We start from the raw sequence: 20,351 nt of genomic DNA, 5'->3' as shown, positions 1-20,351 counted from the left end.
TTGATATTGATAGATACTATAGATAGATGATAGATTAGATAGATAGATAGATAGATAGATAGATAGATAGATAGATAGATAGATAGATAGATAGATAGATAGATAGATAATCCTGCATATAGAGCGAGGTGACAATCAGGTCTATATGTGTGGCATGCAAAGGGATAAATCCATCCAAGAAGGGAATGTAATTTACCAATATCTAAAAGGTAATTTCAGGGTGCTCTCTGAGCATGCTTGTTTTCTTGCGGACATTTCATTACTCAAATGAGATAAGATCGTCAGTGATGATGTTACCTACGATAGTAGTTTGGGTAATGAAACCTCTGCAAGAAAACAATGGAGCTCAGAGAGCACCAAGGACCCCTTCATGTCAACCCTGAGCTACAAATATTCTCCTTTAAAAGGTACATTGCAAAACGACCCAGAGACTCACGGTCTCCCCCGCTCCCTCTAAGGTTGCCAAGGCCACCTGGCCGACCTTCGGGGCGGGCTTTGGAGGAGGGCGGGCAGCAGTAGCAGCACCCTCCCCGCCTCCGGTTCCGCTTCCCAGGCCGAGCTCCAGAGCTCCAGCTCCTCCTCCTGTCCTTTCCACTGCCAGGCGGGTGGCAGGCGGGCGTCCCTTTGATCGCAGGTATATAGCGCTCGCTGCGAGGGAAGCGAGCCGAGCCGTTCTGGAGAGGCAATGCAGCTGAGTCAGCCGAAGAGAAGCGCAGGGCTTTCGGTGGCAACTCCAGCGGAGAGAAGTAGCCGATTTCAGCGGACACACACCTGGGACACCGTCCCTCCCTCTCTCGGGGAGCTGCCCTCTTCGGTCTGCAGGGATCGGTCGGCGCGAAATCTTGTTTTCTTAGTGCTCGGATTCTTCCTTGGTCTAGTTACAGTCTTTCATCTCGGGTTTGTGCCGGCTTTTTTTCTTTTATTTTCTGTTTTTAAATAATGCATCACTTGATTTTCTACTTGGCAGACCCAAGCTATTACTGGCTTTGCAGCTGGAGAGATGGAGATAGCATCTGCCTGCAGATCTTTAAAATAGCTGAGCCTCTTCCCTGGATGAGCTGGTCCACAAGCCCCGGAAAAGATGCAGTTACTTTAAAGAGCTGTAGAGTGATGCTAGGTTAGTGCCCTTGGTGTTGCTAAAGGAAATTTTTGGAATAGAACCCAAAGCATTCCCCAGCCCTAATTTAGGTGTATACATACAATGACACATGAATTTACCATATGCCTAAATATATATGCCTAAATTTATCTATATATCATCTATAACTATATCTTATCTATCTATATCTGTAATTTATTATTTGATTTGTATCCCACCTTTATTAATGCATGAGTAACTTAAGGCTGCGAATATACGTAATACTTCTCTGAGAGAGAGATTGGCCCATTGTTACCCAGCTGGCTTGGTACCTAAAGGCAGGACTAGAAATCACAGTCTTCTGTTTTCTAGTTTGGTGCCTTAAACCACTACAGGTAGTCCTCAATTTACAACTGTTCATTTAGTGACCGTTCAAAATTACAATGGTACTGAAAAAAGGAACATGATTTTTTTTCACACTTACAACCATTGCAGCATCCTCTGGTCACGTGATCAAAATTCATATGCAACTGATTCATATTTATGACGGTTGCAATGTCCCTGGGTCATGTATTCACCTTTTGCGACCTTCTGACAAGCCAAGTCAATGGGGAAGCTAGATTCACTTAACAACCATGTTACTAACTTAACAACCGCAGTGATTCACTTAACAACTATCGCAAGAAAGGTCATGAAAAACTCATTTAACAAATGTCTCATTTAGCAACAGAAATGTTGGGCTCAATTGTGGTCGTAAATCTGTACTGATTTCCTTTTTCCTATTAGTGTTTATACATATAAGATCATAAAACCTTGGTAAACTTTGGAGATAACTAATTTCAAGAGCTGAAATAAAGGACTCGAAAGTAATACATCCATTAAATATTACTGTTACATTGTTACACCTCAAAATAGCAAATTTCTTGGTCCTGATGATCATCAGTTTTATATACTGTATGATAGATTTACTAATACAAAGGTAAAATTAGCTATATAATATTTAATTATGTTTGTTTTGTTGGCCACTGAGATTGGCAAAATTCTGATCCCCCTATAGGTATCACTGTAAGATGACTATTTTTTGTTGGGCTGCCAAGTTTTTCTATAGGTGGAAGAGGGAGGGAATGGAAATAAAGATAAATGTTGTTTTGCATTGATACCTCTCCATTAAAGTCATTAAAACTGTTTAATAATAATTTGTGTGTTACTGATTGCCATCAATTGTCTGCTGCCATTCTGAAAGACACAATTTTAGTTAGCTAGTGATGGGATTCTTGTATTTAATATTTATATATTAATGATTATTTGTATCATCATTACAATTATTGTAACTGTTCTTGCAGTTGTAGACTGCACATTTGACCTTGGTCCAGCTGTTCTAGAGAAAAGGGTCTGCTACTAAGAATATCTCAAGCCCCCTATAAGTGGGTATGATCCCCTGGATAAAGGATAAGACTCTTTGTAGTGCAGGCAGAGTCTATATGAAGATGATCCTAAAGGTAACATGTTCCTAAAATGTATGGGGCTGACCAGATAATCCCACCACTTCATGTTGAGCCATAAACTTACTGGCAAACATTGCAGCTCCTACAATATCAGCAGTACTCTGTAAAACTAATTGGTACCAATCAGCAAGAAGACTGTGCCATTCTCTGCCTTCTGAGTTATTTTCAAGGGCAGCCCCAAGTAACTGATAGATGAGGCAATGCCTTCTGAGTCTTGCAGTTATTTTAAAATAAATCATTCCTCAACCTGATACATAGTGGACAAGAAATCAAAATATGTCTCCTGAAATATATATATATATATATATATATATATATATATATATATATATATATATATATATATATATATATATAAAAGTCTTAAGATTTTAAAAGAATGCATTGGAACAAACTTTAGTCATCTGATAGTTAACCTTAGTGAGCCTGCATATCTTTATAGCAAGAGAGAATGCTAGAACTATGCAGGATTCAATAGAGTTTGAGGAAATATGAACGGAATAGGATGCTGGGGCAGGAGAGTTTGATGGTATTTAGCAATATGGCTTTATTCTGTCTGATGCTTTTATTGGGAGCTAATTTCTGGTGAAAATCACTGAAATTGTTGAGAACTGAAGTATAGTTCCCAAATCATTGTGCTTAGATCCTAACAAGAAACTCACGCCCATACTTTCTTTTTGCTAACATTTTATTTTAAAAGTGCGTATTTCTGTGATATTTCCACATGGTTTGGATGAGAAATCCAATCCCAATAATTTATATATTAAAGTAACTTTTGGTTAAGAAACAAAGGCCTGAACAACTTAGTATATATTTAAATGCAATACGCAGTGTGACTTATTTACTTGCTGTCAAACTAACATTTTCATTTTCCTCTCTCTCCAAATCTAATTTAGAGATATTCATCCCAGCGCCCTACATGCTATAGGAAACTTTGTGATTTAGAGTCACCACAAAGCAAATAAAAAAAAATATGAAAACAAATCCTGTCATCCAAGCTGCCATTGATCTCACAGCTGGGGCTGTAGGTAAGTCTTAGGAACTGCTGTTTACATAAATCCTGTTAAAAACTGATAGCAGATGCTTTTATGTTCTTTAAACAAAACTCTTCTCTGGAGGTGTAAGGCAATTCTGTTGACAGCAGTGTGGGTCCTAAAAGTGGCTTTTATAGTGGAGGGCACTAACAGGGAATAATGTTTTGACCTTGCCCTAAATTATGAGCTTCCCATGAATTGCTTCCTTTCGTCTAATCCCTTCCTACGGAGGAAAAGTAAATGTGTAAGCATTTTTTTGTCTAATAATTTCCTAACTGCGGCTTTTAATTTATTGAGCCCTTATTTCATGCTTACACAAGCATTTCAAAATATGTCACAAGAAAACGTTGAGCAATGACCGATTGGAGAGACAAGATAATCTTTGTTTTGTGTTGGATTCTATAGTTAAGTGGTGTGCTGGCCAGTCAACTGCCTTTTATTTGTTTGCTTTCAGGAACGCAGCAGTGTAGATGACAGCTATTGGTATTTCTCTATAGTCTCAGCTGTTACCCAGGTGAAAAGGGAAGACTGCCCATCAACCACAGACATAGAACAAGGCCTATCCTGATTTGGAGCATAGGGGTCTCCTTGGCGGGAGCTTTCTCCCTCTGAGGCCAAGCAGATGCTCACAGGAAGCCTATAAGCTGGAGAAACAAGAGACGCATAATACTTTAAAGTGAAAACCAGCTGTTTGTGTAAAATAGAGGAAAGTTGCAAATTTACTCTTGAGACTTCTGTCCTTCTGACGAGACTTACAGAGAAAATACTGCTGATATCAGAAGCCCCCAAAATAGATTCCAATGCAGAACTGTTGCATTTTCCTCCTGCTAGGTCTGATCTAGGTGTGTCATCTAGGCCAAGGGTTCCCAACCCCCGGTCTGTGGACCAACATTGACCCATGGCATGCCAGCAACCAAGCTGTGCAAACAAGCAAAGCCCCATCCGTGGGATGCAGGCAGCATGTGAAACCATGCCCCTTCTGTTCTGTGGAAAAACCTCTCCACAGAATTGATCCCTGGTGCCCAAAAGGTTGGGGACCGCTAAGCTAGGTCATCAGTGGAGTTTAATAGCCATCATTAATAGCCACTGCCTGAGGAATTCTGAAAGTTGAAGTCCACACATTTTAAAGTTGACAAAGTTAAGAAATACTACTCTATTGTATATCTGGACAAAGTTCCAGAAGTGAAATCTACAAGAAGCCACTACTAGTATGAAAAAGAGAAATTGGCAGGGATCATTTAGCTGCTTGCTTGTTCTGTTCTTTAAGAAGGTAGGAAAAGCAGAAAATATGAATGCCCACATGCCCAACACAGAGCCAAGCTTGTATCTTGCTTGCATTTCTTAAGTCAGTGTAGTTGTCACTACTGTGGAAGGATAGGGCCTTTTCTATATCTGCATTCAGTTTTTAAAAATGATTATCAAGAGCACAGAATAATTAATTTCAGTTGTAAAATGTGTGTTCTTGGATGCAAAGAATTATTTTTTATAGTTCAAAGCATTTCACTTAGAAAAGCCTCCAGATTGACATTCTTTGGTTTTGGAGGAGAATGATGGGAAGATAACTTTTTTGCTCCCAAGTGTTTCTTCTGTAGGTCCTTGGTGCTCTTTGAGCTTGATTGTTTTCTTGCAGATGTTTCATTTCCCAACTAGGTAACATCATCAGTGTTTCTTTTGCTTAGGGTAGCAGGATTTTATAGGAGAAATCATTCTTTTCTTTTCTTTTCATCATCTTAAGTTCCTCAGTGCCACTCCTGAGCTTTTCCCAGGTTTTTTTTTTTAAATATTAGAAGTATTGTGCCCTTCTTCTAGATCTGGGCTGTCAAACTTGTGGCCCGCAGGATGGATGCGTCACGCGCTGGCCACGCCCACATCCAGTTTAGCGAAGGGAAAAGCCGTGATATGTCACGTGTCGAGAATTTGACACCCCTGTTCTAGAATATTGATCACACAGCACTTCCAAGTTAGGTGAATGTGACCTTTCTTCCGTGCTTTCTTCAGAAGAAAAAAAATGGGGTGCTGGGATTCCTGTTACATGTTGTTAACATGCGGAAATCCCATAATTCATTCAGGTAACTTAATCTTAGAGCAAGCATCAGCAGTTGTTCCACTTTTTTATGATAGTACTGATGTAGATTAAATTTAGATCATGATTCTTTTTCATGCTGAGTGAGGAATTGAACTTTGGTTTCCTAAATCTGAGTCATAGCCACAGAGGTCCTCTGTACTACTTTTCTAAACTCTGATGTTCTCCATATATTGCAACTCCCAGAATTTCCCACCAGCATGTTAAAAGCTGCATTGGCTGAGAAATTTTAAATTGTTATTCTAAAATAGCTAAACAATACCAGATTAGAAAAAGCTTGTATTTCAACAGAGGTTCCCAACCTTTCCGGCTATGCAGATTGGTGGAGGGGGAAGAGGGAATAGTTCCACGCAAGTGGCTGGCAAGTACATGTGCAGTTCCTTTTGCGTGAGTGATGGGCACCAGTGCCACTGCTCGCTCAAATGAAGTGCACCCACTCACCCACTGTTTCTGCGGCCCGGGGGTTGGGGCCCCCTATACTACACTGATTCAGCTTATGGTATGTGTGGATACTTTGCAGTGAGATTCACTGTCTGAGACTGGTGGAAACATCATTCAAGTTCTAACCAAGGACTTAAGAATTATTAAAGTAGTATCTAAGAATATAGGCAGTTCCAACCAGTTCCTGATTTTGTAAAATTAGGTGTGCAGGTCTGATGAATTCAGTATTTCCAGATACTGAAGGATTCCTTTAGGTTATGCTCCAAGGGCCCCAATCAAAATTGGTATAACAACAGATTTTCCCCCCCCCATCATTTATCTCTGATCTGTAAGCTCTGATATTTCATAATTTTTTCTAACTGTTTTTCCTCAATCCTAGCATAATCTAAAATAGCAACATAAATGAACCAGACTTTCTTCTTTTCCATAAATATCAGGCATGTTATTAAGAAGGTGCTTGTCTGTTTGGTTCTTAAATTCCCATAAAATGTTAACCTCATTTTCTAAAACCTTGATGATCCCAGGGGCTTTTATTACATTCAAATCCAAACCTCTGAAAATGTTTCCAATGAATATTTCTGGCAGTTTGTGAAATTTTGCTGCAGCCACTAATCAAATGGTCAATTGTGTCATCCTTTTTACAAAGGCAATATTTGCTGTTGTTTGTTACATGTTAAATATTTGCCTCCATGCAACTACCGGTAATTGACAACGTTTGTTCTTGAGCTACTAAAATAAAGCCTTCAGTTTCTTTCATTAACACTCCTGATCTTAACCAACTCCATGTGGGTTTTTTTATCAGCTTTTCCTTCTATATCTTTAATGCATTGATTTGTTCTTCCAATTAACATCATTTTTCAGTTGTTTCTTTTCTATACTCAGCCTTCATCTGTGCTGTTTTCAAGAGCTTTCCTTGATTACTTTCAGCAAGGATTCTTGGCTTTTCTTAATGTAGTCATTCAGGCCATGCTTTTCTTTCTTCAGTTTGTTTCACCTTTAGAAGTCCTCTAACTTCTTCAACTCTTGGCAAAGAGACCCAAGAGTTTTAGAAGCTACTTTTTAGCTACAAAGCATGGTCTGTTGTCATTAGTTTTCTTGTCTTCCAATCCAAGTCATCAGTATTATTATTTCATCCCACCTTTTGTGCAATTCAAGATAGCATACATAATCCTCTCACTTCAAATTTTCCTCACAACCACCACTCTGTGAGATGGGTTTTAATAAGTCCCTTATTTGAAAAAAATAATTGGGTTAGTATGATTTTAATATATCAGCTCCATCCAGGACTCTTATCCTGAATTAAGGAATTATAGGCTTGTAAAAAGGGAGAGCATGATTTTAATACATATTCTATACTATACTATACTATACTATACTATACTATACTATACTATACTATACTATACTATACTATACTATACTATACTATACTATACTAATACATATTATTATTTATTTTGAAAGAGGGAAGGAATGACTGAAATGAAAAATAATCCAAATCTCAGAAAATATATTCCTGCCTTCAGATTCATAAGACTTGGCTTTTAGCTTTGAATATTTTTTAAGATGAGGGAGGTTTGAAACATATGAAATTGCCAGATAGTGCCCTATGTGGAAAAGTTGGAAACTCCTAGAGCAAAGCAACTATTGTGGTTATCCCTACATTCAATCTTAAAATATTGTAAAATTGTAACTAACATACACATTAATATGTGCCTTTTTTGTCAAGGATAATTTTCTTTCTCCAGTTTACCTCCTTTTGCTTGAGAATGTTATGTAACAGCCAAAATGCAAAACAAAAACCAGCCACCCAACCACTCCCATTTCTGATGTTTTTACTTTCCTTTCTCATGCAGGAGGTACTGCCTGCGTGATAACCGGTCAACCATTTGACACAGCAAAGGTGAAAATGCAGACATTCCCCACCATGTACCAAGGGCTTGTGGACTGTTTTGTGAAGACCTACAAGCAAGTAGGGTTCCGTGGCTTCTACAAAGGGACCACCCCTGCCCTTGTGGCAAACATTGCTGAAAATGCCGTGCTCTTTATGTGTTATGGCTTTTGCCAAAATATCGTGAGGAAAATTGCTGGCCTAGAGAGGAAAGCAAAGCTGAGGTTAGTATGTTATTCCCTCAACCACTCTGCAACTAATAGAAGCTATTTTTTTTTTAAGTATCACAGCTAAGAAGTAGAACTGCAGTTTTCACACCAGAAAATGGGAATCCTGTTGAAATAGAAACTCTGCTCCTTGACTTTCATGTTTTTCTTTTAATTATATCTTGATTTTTTTCCCCTCTGCATTTCTGGTATTTAGGACAGATAGCAGTAGTTTAAAACATAAATAGCTGTGGATAAAATCATTTAAGATTTGATTAATTGAGCTAAAAGCTTTCTCCAAATAATTCACTTAATTAGGCTATGGGTCAGACAGTATTCCAGGCAAGCCAGCCTACTACTACGACTTTCTCAGTGAGGAATCTGCAAGAACTATTTCTTTTGTCATTTAGAAGAAAATCTGAAAACGTTTCCTTGCCTTCTTATTCCTGAAGAAATGGCAAGAAAATTTGCTGTTTGTAACATGGCACTTTCTGTCCTTACTTTACCTTAAATTAAGGATGGGAAGCTCACAGGCTGCCTGTCTGATTTGGGTGGGAATGTAAGGCTTTTCAGAGGCCTAAAAACAAGCCTGCAATCCAGGTGTTTAGGATAGCAGAAACTCAATCATCCAATTTCATCCTGTGTGTGTGTGTGTGTGTGTGTGTGTGTGTGAACAAGGATGATCCTTAAACAAGGATGGGGATAAAAGTGGCTTGCTCCCATTCTCACTGTACATCCTCAATACCTTGAAAAGCAGGTGAAAAATACTGAGCTCTTCCCCTTCTGTTGATGTCACTATATCATTGGATAGTTTCCTGGTGACTCTCCAGAAAATCAGGAGTTGAGGTCCCCAATCTAAAGAAGTTGCTCACCAGTTTTAAACTATGGTTGAAGGAATTCTAAATAGCTGAGTTCCTATAACATGATAAATGATAACTCATGATTTGCAAATCATAGTGGCCAGATTCATATGATAACTGAACCAAAAATCAAATCATATCATGGTTTTGCAAAGTATATAAACCACATCCATCCACTCTCTTCCAGCCTATTCAAATACCAATTTCTTTACAGATAAGGTTTTTTTACTCCTTGCTAATCAGATTTCTATAGCAAAGGATGAAATGTTCCTTTGAACATTCCAATGAAAATCCAGTTAACAATATCCATCTCCATCAGATTGATAGATTTCAGGTCAACCAGAGGCAGGTAATATATTCTTTCTGTATCTCATGTCCTAAATCCTTGAGTTATATCCAGAATTTACCTGTTTGTGATTGTTAGTCAACTGGCAGAATCATGTGAAGCTTCAGTAGATTCCTCCATGAATCTGCTAATCTGACCTGTGACCTTTGACAAATACATGACCTACTTTCAGGGAGTTGCGTGATTGGAGAATTGTTTATTCTTTTTTTTTTATTGCAAAAGTTTTACAATTACATTTTCACCCCATTTTCCCCCCCAACCCACCCCAAGCTCCCCAACCTAACCCTCCCAAACCCCCCTAACCCTCCCCTCCCCCCCTGACTTCCACAGAATGTAATCCCATCAAAATCCCCTTTTTATAAAACCTGAACCCCTCAATCCCCCATATAGTTTTTTCATCTTCACAAAATTCAAATATTTCTATTTTTATATAATACTTTCAGTGAAAAGCTATTTGATACTTCCTAGTTTGATATTTGTTCTGCACATAATCTATCCACTTTTTCCATTCCCATTCATAAGTCTCTTGTGAGCGATCTTTTAAATATGCTGAAATCTTCGCCATCTCTGCAAAGCTGGCCATCTTCAAAATCCATTCCTTGATAGTGGGCAAAACTTCATTTTTCCAATATTTACCTATCAATAATCTCGCTGCTGTTATCATATACAATATCAACTTTGTTTCATCCATTGTAAAACCCTTAACTATACCCAGTAAGAACAATTGTGGAGAAAATTGAATTTTTTTCCTCAGAACATTCTGCATAACCCACCAAATTTTTATCCCAAAAGCCTTAACTTTCTTACAGGTCCACCAAACATGATAATATGTAGCATCTAAACAATCACATCTCCAACATTTTGGCTGAACATTAGGGTACATACACGACAATTTCTTAGGATCTAAATGCCATCTATAAAACATTTTATAAAAATTTTCCCTCAAATTCTGCGACTGAGTAAATTTAACATTCTGAACCCATATTTTTTCCCATGTTTCCAACATCACTGGTTCTGCAAAATTTTGTGCCCACTTAATCATGCAATCTTTAACCAATTCAGTTTCTGAATCCCTTTCCAACAAAACATTGTAAAGCCTTTTAATATGCATTGGACCTTTCTCTTTTATATGTCTAACCAATTCTTCCTCATGCATCATAACACCAGTTTTTTGGTCCTCCCTCCATCTCAATTGAAGTTGATTATACTGTAACCAAGTTAAATTAATCCCTTCGTCCAACAGTGTCTCTAATGTCTTCAGTTGCCATCTGCCCACATCTGTAAAAAGAACTTCTTTATATAAACCCCCCCCCCCCCGAGTGACATTATATTTGTATTCCACATGATATGACCAAGATCCAGCCATAACGGTATTTTATAATCCCATTTGAGTCGGTGCGTCTTCCAAACTCTGATCAAAGAATCTCTAAGTATATGGCTTTTAAACACTTTATCCACTCTGTTCTCATAAAATAAGTAAGCATGCCAACCAAATTCGAGATCAAAACTTTCTATATTCAATATTCCAGTCTTTTTCCTTCCAAACCAATCACTTGCTTGAGTCAAAGCTGCTGCTTCATAATATAACTGTAGGTTTGGAAGTTTAAGACCTCCCCTTTCTGGAGCATCTTGCATAATTTTCAGTTTCACTCTCAGTTTTTTTTTTTCCAGACAAACTTATTCAATCCACTTTGCCATTCTTTCAGTTGTTTATCACTTTTAAGCACCGGAATCATTTGAAACAAAAAAAGAAATCTTGGCAAAATATTCATCTTAACTGCTGCTATTCTTCCAAGTAAGGACAGCTGCAGTTTTTTCCAAGTCTCTATATCTTTCTGTATATCTCGCCACAACACCTCATAATTATTTTGAAACAATTTCATGTTTGATTCTGCAACCTGAACTCCTAGATATTTAACCTTAGGTACAATCTCAAAACCTGCCCTGCTTTCAAGTTCATGTTTTCGATCTTGTGTCATATTTTTAACTATCATCTTAGTTTTTTTCTGGTTCAGTCTAAATCCTGATACTGTGCCATAGTCTTTTATAATGTCTTTCATCTGGATTATTGATTCCATCGGCTGTGTTAGGGTAACAACCAGATCATCTGCAAATGCCCTTATTCTGTAGTCCTCTTGCCTTATCACTATACCTTTCAAGATATTCGAGTCACGTATTGTATTCAATAAGACTTCTAGTGTTAAAATAAATAACAATGAGGATAACGGACAACCTTGTCTTGTTCCTTTTTCAATATTAAAATCTGTTGTCAAACTTCCATTGATAATAATCTGTGCCTTTTGCTCTTGGTAAATTGCTGAGACCGCCTGTATAAATTGATCCCTAAAGTCCATCTTTTTTAAAGTCTTTAATAGAAAATTCCAGTCCACCCTATCAAAGGCCTTCTCCACATCCAAGAAAACCAGCACTGCAGGGATCTGTTTATTCTTCTCAAGATATTCCAATAAATCAATAACTTGCCTTACATTGTCCTTCATATATCTACCCTCTATAAATCCCGCTTGATCATCATGAATCACCTCTTGAATTACTGACATCAATCTGTTGGATAATACTTTTGCGTAAATTTTGTAATCATTATTCAGAAGAGATATTGGTCTATAATTCTCCGGTTCTTTAGGACCTACTTGCTCTTTTGGTATCAAAGAAATGTAAGCTGTTTTCCATGATGGGGGTATTTTACCCCCTTGTTGTATGTTACAAAATAAGTCTCTAAGTTGTTCCACCATTTCTGCTTGCAAAGTTTTATAATACACTGCAGTCAAGCCATCCGTTCCAGGAGCTTTAGCTGTTTTCAGTTGTTTAATTGCTGCAATTATCTCCTCAACTCTTATAGGATAATTCATTCTTTCCTTTTGTTGGTTGGTAATTTTTGTGATTCTTTTATTTTCTAAGTATTTTTCTATAAATCCATTCTGCATATCATCTTTAGCATATAATTTAGTGTAGTAATCTACAAAAACTTCTTTAATTTTTGTTGAAAAATTTATTTGCTTCCGATATCAATACTATCAATAGTCCGTATACTCTGCTTCTTCCTTAATGTGTAGGCCAACCATCTGCCCGGTTTATTGGCATTACAAAATGTATTATGCTTCGCATATTGTAAATTTGTTGCAGCTTGTTCCGCCATAAGCATTTGGAATTGATCTTTCAAAAGTTTTATAGCACCACGTATTCTTTCGTCTGTTGGATTTTTAATAAGTAACTGTTCTTTATTCTTTATTTCTACTTCCAGTTCAACTCTTTTCTTTTGTCGATTCAATTTATGTTTAGAATTCATATGAATGAGTACCCCTCTCATATACGCTTTACTCGCATCCCACACCATTTCAATTGGGGTACCCTTATACAAGTTTATTTCAAAAAATTCTTTAATCTGCTTTTTAAGTTCTATTATGTTTTTTTCATATCTAAACAAATTTTCATTTAATCTCCATGATCTTCTCTCAGTCTTTCCAGTCTCAATTTCTATCCATACTGGACTATGATCAGTTAGAGTTCTTGGAAAAATCTTTGTTCTTTTTGTCTTAACAAGTAAATCATTTGATAATAAAATAAAATCAATCCTAGAAAAAGATTGATGTCTATCAGAGAAAAAAGTATAGTCCAATTCTTTTGGATTATGTATTCTCCAAATATCTTTTAATTCCAAATCTTCTTTCATGTCGAAAAAAGTCTGTGGTGGTCTAATCCTTGACTTCGCCAAGCTCTTTTTAACTAACTTGGAATCAATTACTCCATTCCAATCTCCCATAATTAAAATAGATCTGTAATCCCATTGCAATATTTTGGTGTACAAAGTTTTATAAAAATGATCCTGTTGTTGATTAGGAGCATAAATTCCAATCACGAGAATTTGGCCATTTATAGTGTTCAGTTCAATTGCTATAAACCTGCCGCCTTCATCTGCTTCTATAATTTTAGCTGACAGTCTTTTATTTATATAAATGACCACACCATTCTTTTTTTCCAAATTTGAGGCTATGAAATGTATTCTTAATTTTGAATTTATCAAATATTTTTGATCTTGTGTTCTAACATGAGTTTCTTGTAAACAAATTATATCATTATTAAATTGTCTCAGATATGTGAATAACTTCTTCCTTTTCTGTGGTGAATTCAATCCATTCACATTCCAAGATAGAAACTTAAGCGTCATGTATACCTTTTTGAAGCGACGAGCAGAATTGCCGAATATCTTCCGAAATCTTCGGCTTTGCTCCCCCCATGGCTTCACTTTCTTGTGTAGTACTCTTGACTCCCTTTATGTATTGTTGTGCCTTAGCTCTTTCCTGTAATTGCTTTTCTTTGAGTTGCTTGGAAATTGCACGAGTTAATACGCTGGTCTTTGGCTTCAGCCATCCGAGCTAGGTCCAAAGCCACATCTCTTGTAGTCAAAATTGGAGAAGATTCTAACAGAGGCTCCTCCAAAAAACCTCCTGTAGCACCCTGCATTTCCACTGGCTCTAATTCGACCTGCTTAAGCTGCTCTTCCATCTCTTGCTGAGGTTGCTTCTCCTTATCACTCTCCTTTATCTCCAACACAGTAGATGTACGTGGGGATGGTGATCTCTCTTTAAAAACAGTATAGTAGAAGTGTTCCGCCTTTTCAACAGTATTCAATCGATATCTTTCTCCATTGTACTTCAAAATTATGCCAGTTGGAGCATCCCACCGAAATGGAATTTGAGATTTTTTTAATTCATTTACTAAGAAACCAAAATCTTTTCTATCTTTTAACATCTTAGGCGGTAATTCTTTATAAATTCCAATTTGAGCTCCCTCCACTTGCACAGAAGAAAGAAAGGATTTTTGCAAAATGTCATTTCTCATTCTTCTATCTGTAAAATATATCACCACATCTCTAGGCAGTTGTCTTTGTCTGGCCACCCATGAATTCACTCTGTAAATTTTGTCTATTTTGTAAAAAATCTCTTCAGAATTAATTTTTAACAACGCAGCCAAAGCATCAGCACAAATCTGTCTCAGGTCTTGTTGATCATTCTCCTTAATACCTCTCATTCTTATGGCAAATTCCATGGACCGAAATTGCATCATCGTAATTTCGTTTTCCACTCTCTGCATTTTATTATCCACATCAGAAATTTTAAAATCAGTATCCTTTATTTTAACATTCACTTCTGATTTAAATTCTTCCAATTTAGAGTCCACTTTAATAATAATTTCTGACAGGCCAGACACCACATTCGATAATTTATTAGTCACCTTGCCATAATTCTCTTGCACCAGCTTTTTCATTTCATTAATTTCCTGCTTAATTTCCTGTTGAGATTTTTGAAATTTATCATCCAGAGCCTGGGTAATAAAATCTTTTAAACTTTCAAAATCAAAATCTTTTTTCTGGCTCTGCTGAGTAGGAGGAAGCTGCTGCTCAGGTTTACGCGTGGGGGATCCCTCCCCTGCTGCCTTTCCTTCCTGTTTCTTAGAAGCCATTCTGCCATGTAGATTAGCTTTTCTGAAAAAGGAGATCCTTTTTCCTTTTCCACCACCACAAAGTCCTCTAAAAAAATCCCCCAGGTTTAATCAAATTGGGGATAGAATTAGACTGAAGCAAGCTCAGGCTTATTTTAAAAGAATTTTTCCTCTTCTCCTATTCCAGCTTGTTACAAGCGGCGCTACTTTGTAGCTTGTTAAAATAACTTTACAAAACCACTCTCACTCTCAGCTTGTTAACACTGGAGCCGGGCGCCATTTTTTCAAGCCGCTTTCACTCGCTCCGACTATTACTTAAATCAAAAAGTCACAAGAAGAATAATACCTGCAATTTCTAGATTTGAAGGGTCAGGTTGTTGTTTCCGCTAGTTATTGAAGTTAGTTTGATTAGTTTGAAAGGTTGCTGCAGCCGACTTGCTCTGCACAAAGCAGAGTCGTCCCACGCCGTCCGGAGTCTCCGCAAGTTGAAAGGGAGCCGCGCCTGTTTCCTCCCCAATAGCGATTTTCTGGGGGCTCACAGGAGCTCAACCTGCTCTTTGCTTGCTCTTCTCCACCAATCCTTCAGATTTGGGAGTTTTCAAGCCGCTTCTTGAGATCGAAGCAGCTCTACAGGCGGCGGGGCTGGCGGTCCTAAAAAGGGACCGTCTTTCATTGGAGGCAAACAAACCGGAAGTCCGAGAATTGTTTATTCTTAAGATCAATTAATGATTTTCTAAATGTTAACTGTTGACAATATGAATTGCAAAAAAAATCCCAAAACAAAATTAAAATGAACAAAAATAAATATATAATATTAGTTTAGCATCTATAATGCAAAGCATCTATAAGATTGGTATGAAAATTGATGAACTGAGAGGGAGTATTAATGTCCCTTTAATGCCTATGAATTGGGTTAAATTAAAGGATTCTTGAAGATGGATGCAGGACATTTGAAACTTTTGAAAAGATAGAACACTCGGGACAATGGATAGGCCTGGAAAAAAAATGAGTGAATGATTATGGAGCGAATGATTGAGTGAATGATTATGGAGCTTTGAAAACATTTGGAGGACTGCCCCATTTAGATCATGTAGGCATCCAAGGGTGGGCAAAGCAAAAATAGAAATATTGTGGAAATGTGCTGGGCCACTGAGCAAGAAAGGATGGTGACTGAAAAAAAAATGGATGTAAAACTCTATCACATCCCCAACTTCTTTCTCTCCTCTCATTTCATTACTGGTTTATCCCTGTTGATCAGTTGCCCATTGAAAACAACAAAAAGAGGCTATGCTTACTTATTTTTTTAAGTAATGTTGAAGCCATCTAGATACATTCTGATAGAGAGTAAGATACTTGGAACTGTTGTAGACCACTCTTTTCCTTTAATGCTTGGTACAAAAAGACCCTTATCTATCAATGATAATTATATAGCATCCTGTTTTACGGCATGGAATTTAAAAGATGCTTTATTAAATCCAGTGTTGAAAGCATGATCATGGTGGTATGATTTTATCCCATTAATTATATATATAATTCAAGACAGCAAGCATACCTAATACTCCTGTCTTCTGTTTTCCCTGTGGTTGCTTCAATTAGGTGGGATGCTGTAAAATGCTCCTTTGCTATCTCTTTTTAGAATTACTTGCAGCAGTGACTGGGTCAAGGCATGCCGGTTTTGAGATGCATGTGATTTCCATGTACTAGATACATGTCTTTTTTTGCAGTGACCTTCAAAATGCAGTGGCTGGCTCCTTTGCTTCTGCCTTTGCCACTTTGGCTCTCTGCCCTACAGAGCTTGTTAAGTGCCGTCTGCAGGCCATGCACGAAATGCAATTATCTGGGAAGATAGTGCAACAGCACAAGTAAGTAATTCGTTAGCCTCAACCCTGCCTGCCTTTTCCAGGTTTGGAAGTGGTTTGACCCTTTGAATGAGTTTATTTCTCTGCACTTACAGGTTTGTATATTTTTTTTAAAAAAAATGTTTTATTACATTTTTATTGATTTAAATTCATTTAAGAATTTTTTCAGAGTAAAAGATAAATGGAAGGAAAGAAGGAAGTGGGGGGGGAACTAAAACTAGGAAATAGAATCACTTCCCATCTTTTTTCCAGTCCAAGTTACAATCGTACAGTCCTTTCTCTCTTGGATATTATGCAAGTCTCTTCAACCCCTCATTTAGTCTACATCTTTCTTAATCTTCAAATCCATAAATCTTTAGTTGTTGTTATATATGCCGCTATGAGTTGTCTTATTAAGTACGGCATATAAACCAATTAATTAATTAATTAAATACATACATACATACATACATACATACATACATACCATGATAGATAGACTGTTTTTAAAACATACTTATGGCTAGCATTAGCAATTTAGTCCAGTGTTCTGGTTTATATCTTGCTAACACAACACACATTTCAATGAACCTTTGGTGATAGTGAGGTACTCCTTTAAGATTTATTCATAAGAATCAACTCCATCTTTATCTCATCTTCTCCCTCAAGCATCGGCATCTATAATTTAGATTTTATGGAATCTGGGACCAGTTATAGTGCCTTAGCAGATCTGCATTCTAAAATAGTTTAAGCCCATTATTTTTCTCTCATGACTAGAAAATATATGGCTCACCAGATATGAATGAACTGCAGCTCTAGGATCTGTCCAACATCAATCACACTTTTCCTGTTTTAAGTAATAGACAAGAATCCTAGAAGCTTAACCACTGGCGATTAAAAGATTTTTTTAAATGAGGGATTAGTAGTATCTAGATATCTATAGTCAAAAAATTGTACCAAACTACTTCTGAGATGGGTTTTTGTGAAATACACACCTTGATTTTAACCAATTTTAACTATTACTGTGTAATGTGGTTTGACAATGCTCCAAGACAGGAACCAGACATCTTTGGATGCAGTTTTCCCAGCTAGCTTTTCCCATCATTAGCTGGCAACTATGTTTGTAACAATATTCTTTTTCCTCTCCTAGTACAGTTTGGTCAGTAATCAAAAGTGTACTGCAAAAGGACGGCCCCCTTGGCTTCTATCGTGGTTGGTTCAGCACTTTGCTACGTGAAATTCCAGGCTATTTTTTATTCTTTGGAGTCTATGAACTGAGCCGGACCTTTTTGTCATTTGGAAAACCAAAAGACGAATTAGGTATGTCTGAGCTTGCTAACAATATGTCTTCTTGTCTCGAGATAAATACAGCCTCTTTTAGTCCCACCCTTGCTGACTTTTAAGCCCAAAGGATTTCTGTGTAATAAAAAAAAAAATCTTGCTGCCTGTTCAAAATCTTCTCATATAAACACAGTAGCTTAAATTATTTATTTATTTAGTGTATGGCATATCATACATGGATTAGCAGCCTTAAAGATTACTGCTGATTAAAGAAAAAAAAGCCTAACCCAAATTAGGTGGAGAAGAACCAGTGCCCATTCCTTCCTTCAGTTCTTGACCTGCACAAGGAAGGAAAAAAAACAACAACCCTAACAGCAGCCAAGTCAGAGATTTAGTGGAGAACTGGTCAATTCAATAGCCAACACACACATATTTCAAGTGATTCTCATAACTCACCAATACACTGAACCTTAAAACAAATATACTTACCTGCTTTAGTAGGATATGGGAGCTACTTTTTTTTTTTTTATGAAATTGTGGGTTGGGGGAAAATCACTTGGGCTTTTTGCTATCATACTAGGGTATACAGTATTAAGCTCCTGCTGCTTGTTTTTATAGGTCCGGTTGCGTTGATGCTCAGTGGTGGCTTTGGTGGCATGTGTCTCTGGATTGCTGTTTACCCAGTGGACTGCATCAAATCTAGGATCCAAGTTCTTTCCATGGCAGGACAACAAACTGGCTTTATGAGAACTTTTGCAAGTGTTGTCAAGACTGAAGGTTAGAATATGGAAGAGACTAATGGGGCCATGGGTGAGGGTATCTCTTAACTTCTGCAACGCCACAACTGAGGGATCAGCTATCCCCTACAGAATTGTTTTTATGCCTGCAGGCAAGACTAAATCACAAACAGTAACCCACATTTGAACTTGGTATAATCATCTCAGCCCTTAGAATGGTTAATTAGTCTTTAGGATCAACCTCTTTTAATATACGGTAGACTTTCCTGATCTGCCCCCTTCAGGTTTGGGCTGCAGCTCACATCATCCCCAGGAATGTTCCATATCACAGTAGTATGTAGTATGACTTGTTTAAGGCTTTAGAATAGAACAAGGGCTCCTAAGTGAAGGACAAATATGTGTTATGTCATTTGAATCAAATATGACTTTACATAACTACATCATTTGTATTATGTCTACATGTCATTTTGATGTTACTATACTTTTTATAAACTGTACATTCATTTCATTTATTGTTGATCCCTTCACTTGCACTTAGCAGCCTTCTAGTCTAATTTTCAATAAGAAAGTTAGGTTGTATAATTTAACCATTCTAAGATATAATTAACCTATGACACTGGTTCTCAACCTGTGGTCCACTATCGTAACGGGGTCCACAAAGGCTTGTTATGATTTAAATCTTAAATCTTGAGGGTTCATGATCATGGTGTGTGGCCACAAAAGAAGAAGAAAAGGTTGAGAACCACAGACCTATGATAGTCATAGTCCAGATAAAAATTTAGATTTATTTTTTCTTTCAAATGCACTATCTCCAAATCAACCGGATAGATTTATATATAGTTGTATTATTACTATAATCTAATCATTTCAGACATACAATTTCATCTTTTATTTTTTGAATAGATTATATTGCTTAACACATTACTACTTGTTAAAGTAAGATAAATAATAAATTGAGATAAAGTCATCTGATCAAGTCAAAAATATTTAACCATTTCTTCTGAATTTGCAGGCAAGCTGAAATGCCTAAAAGTTTAGCTTTTGCTGGATTTCCTTCTTCAGTTTTAAATCAGTATAACATAGTCCAAGTTTTAAAAAAACGATGGAAATGAAATTCTAAGATAGTTTTTCTAATGCTTATGTCTTGCTCATAGGTGTGTTTGCCTTGTACTCTGGACTGAAACCTACTATGATCCGTGCATTCCCAGCCAACGGTGCCCTGTTCCTTGCCTATGAACACAGCCGTAAACTGATGATGAACCAGTTTGATAGCTAGAACTTTTATCACAGACATCATTAGACTATGTGTGGTCACCACAGTAATTGTCCAACTGTGAGTGACAGATTTTAAAATGTGAAATAAGAGTGAAATGACTAAATTTTTTTAAAAAAATGATTTCAGTAAAAATGCTGTATTTTCTAAATGTTGTGTGCTTTATGAATTTACACATCTAGATCAGCACTGATACTACATGATTTTATAAGGGATTTTAATTACTCACTTCTATAGAAATGTTAGTCATGGGGCTTTAAAAAAGAATATGCTGCAATATCAGTTAACTATTATCTTGCAACATAGTGACTGCATTATAGA

General features: G+C 37.0%; 1 protein-coding gene across 2 annotated transcripts; it reads left to right on the top strand.

Moving 5' to 3' along the window:
* Nucleotides 1-578: 578 nt before the first annotated feature.
* SLC25A15 (solute carrier family 25 member 15) lies at nucleotides 579-20,181 on the top strand. 2 transcript variants are annotated; one of them, XM_070955998.1, is made up of 7 exons: nucleotides 579-897; nucleotides 3,480-3,611; nucleotides 7,998-8,256; nucleotides 16,626-16,763; nucleotides 17,890-18,059; nucleotides 18,639-18,797; nucleotides 19,912-20,181. In XM_070955998.1, the coding sequence occupies exons 2-7, from the start codon at nucleotides 3,557-3,559 to the stop codon at nucleotides 20,031-20,033; spliced, it is 903 nt and encodes a 300-aa protein (XP_070812099.1). In that variant the 5' UTR covers nucleotides 579-897; nucleotides 3,480-3,556; the 3' UTR covers nucleotides 20,034-20,181. The 2 variants fall into 2 exon arrangements, with proteins under 2 accessions (XP_070812099.1, XP_070812107.1); XM_070956006.1 differs by lacking the exon at nucleotides 579-897 and adding an exon at nucleotides 1,081-1,117.
* The last annotated feature ends 170 nt before the right edge of the window (nucleotides 20,182-20,351 follow it).

Source organism: Pituophis catenifer, unplaced genomic scaffold (genome assembly GCF_029215685.1).
Source record: "Pituophis catenifer annectens isolate HBS135680 unplaced genomic scaffold, rPitCat1.0.hap2 SCAF_1, whole genome shotgun sequence".
Taxonomy (NCBI): domain Eukaryota; kingdom Metazoa; phylum Chordata; class Lepidosauria; order Squamata; family Colubridae; genus Pituophis; species Pituophis catenifer.
This window is presented reverse-complemented; position numbering and strand designations above follow the sequence as displayed.

Bases quoted from the DNA above. Each gene is read 5' to 3' on its own strand.
- SLC25A15 (XM_070955998.1), top strand. From the start codon at position 3,557: ATGAAAACAAATCCTGTCATCCAAGCTGCCATTGATCTCACAGCTGGG. The intron at 3,612-7,997 runs GTAAGTCTTAGG...TTTCTCATGCAG, and splicing joins TCTCACAGCTGGGGCTGTAG to GAGGTACTGCCTGCGTGATA. The intron at 16,764-17,889 runs GTAAGTAATTCG...TTCCTCTCCTAG, and splicing joins AAGATAGTGCAACAGCACAA to TACAGTTTGGTCAGTAATCA.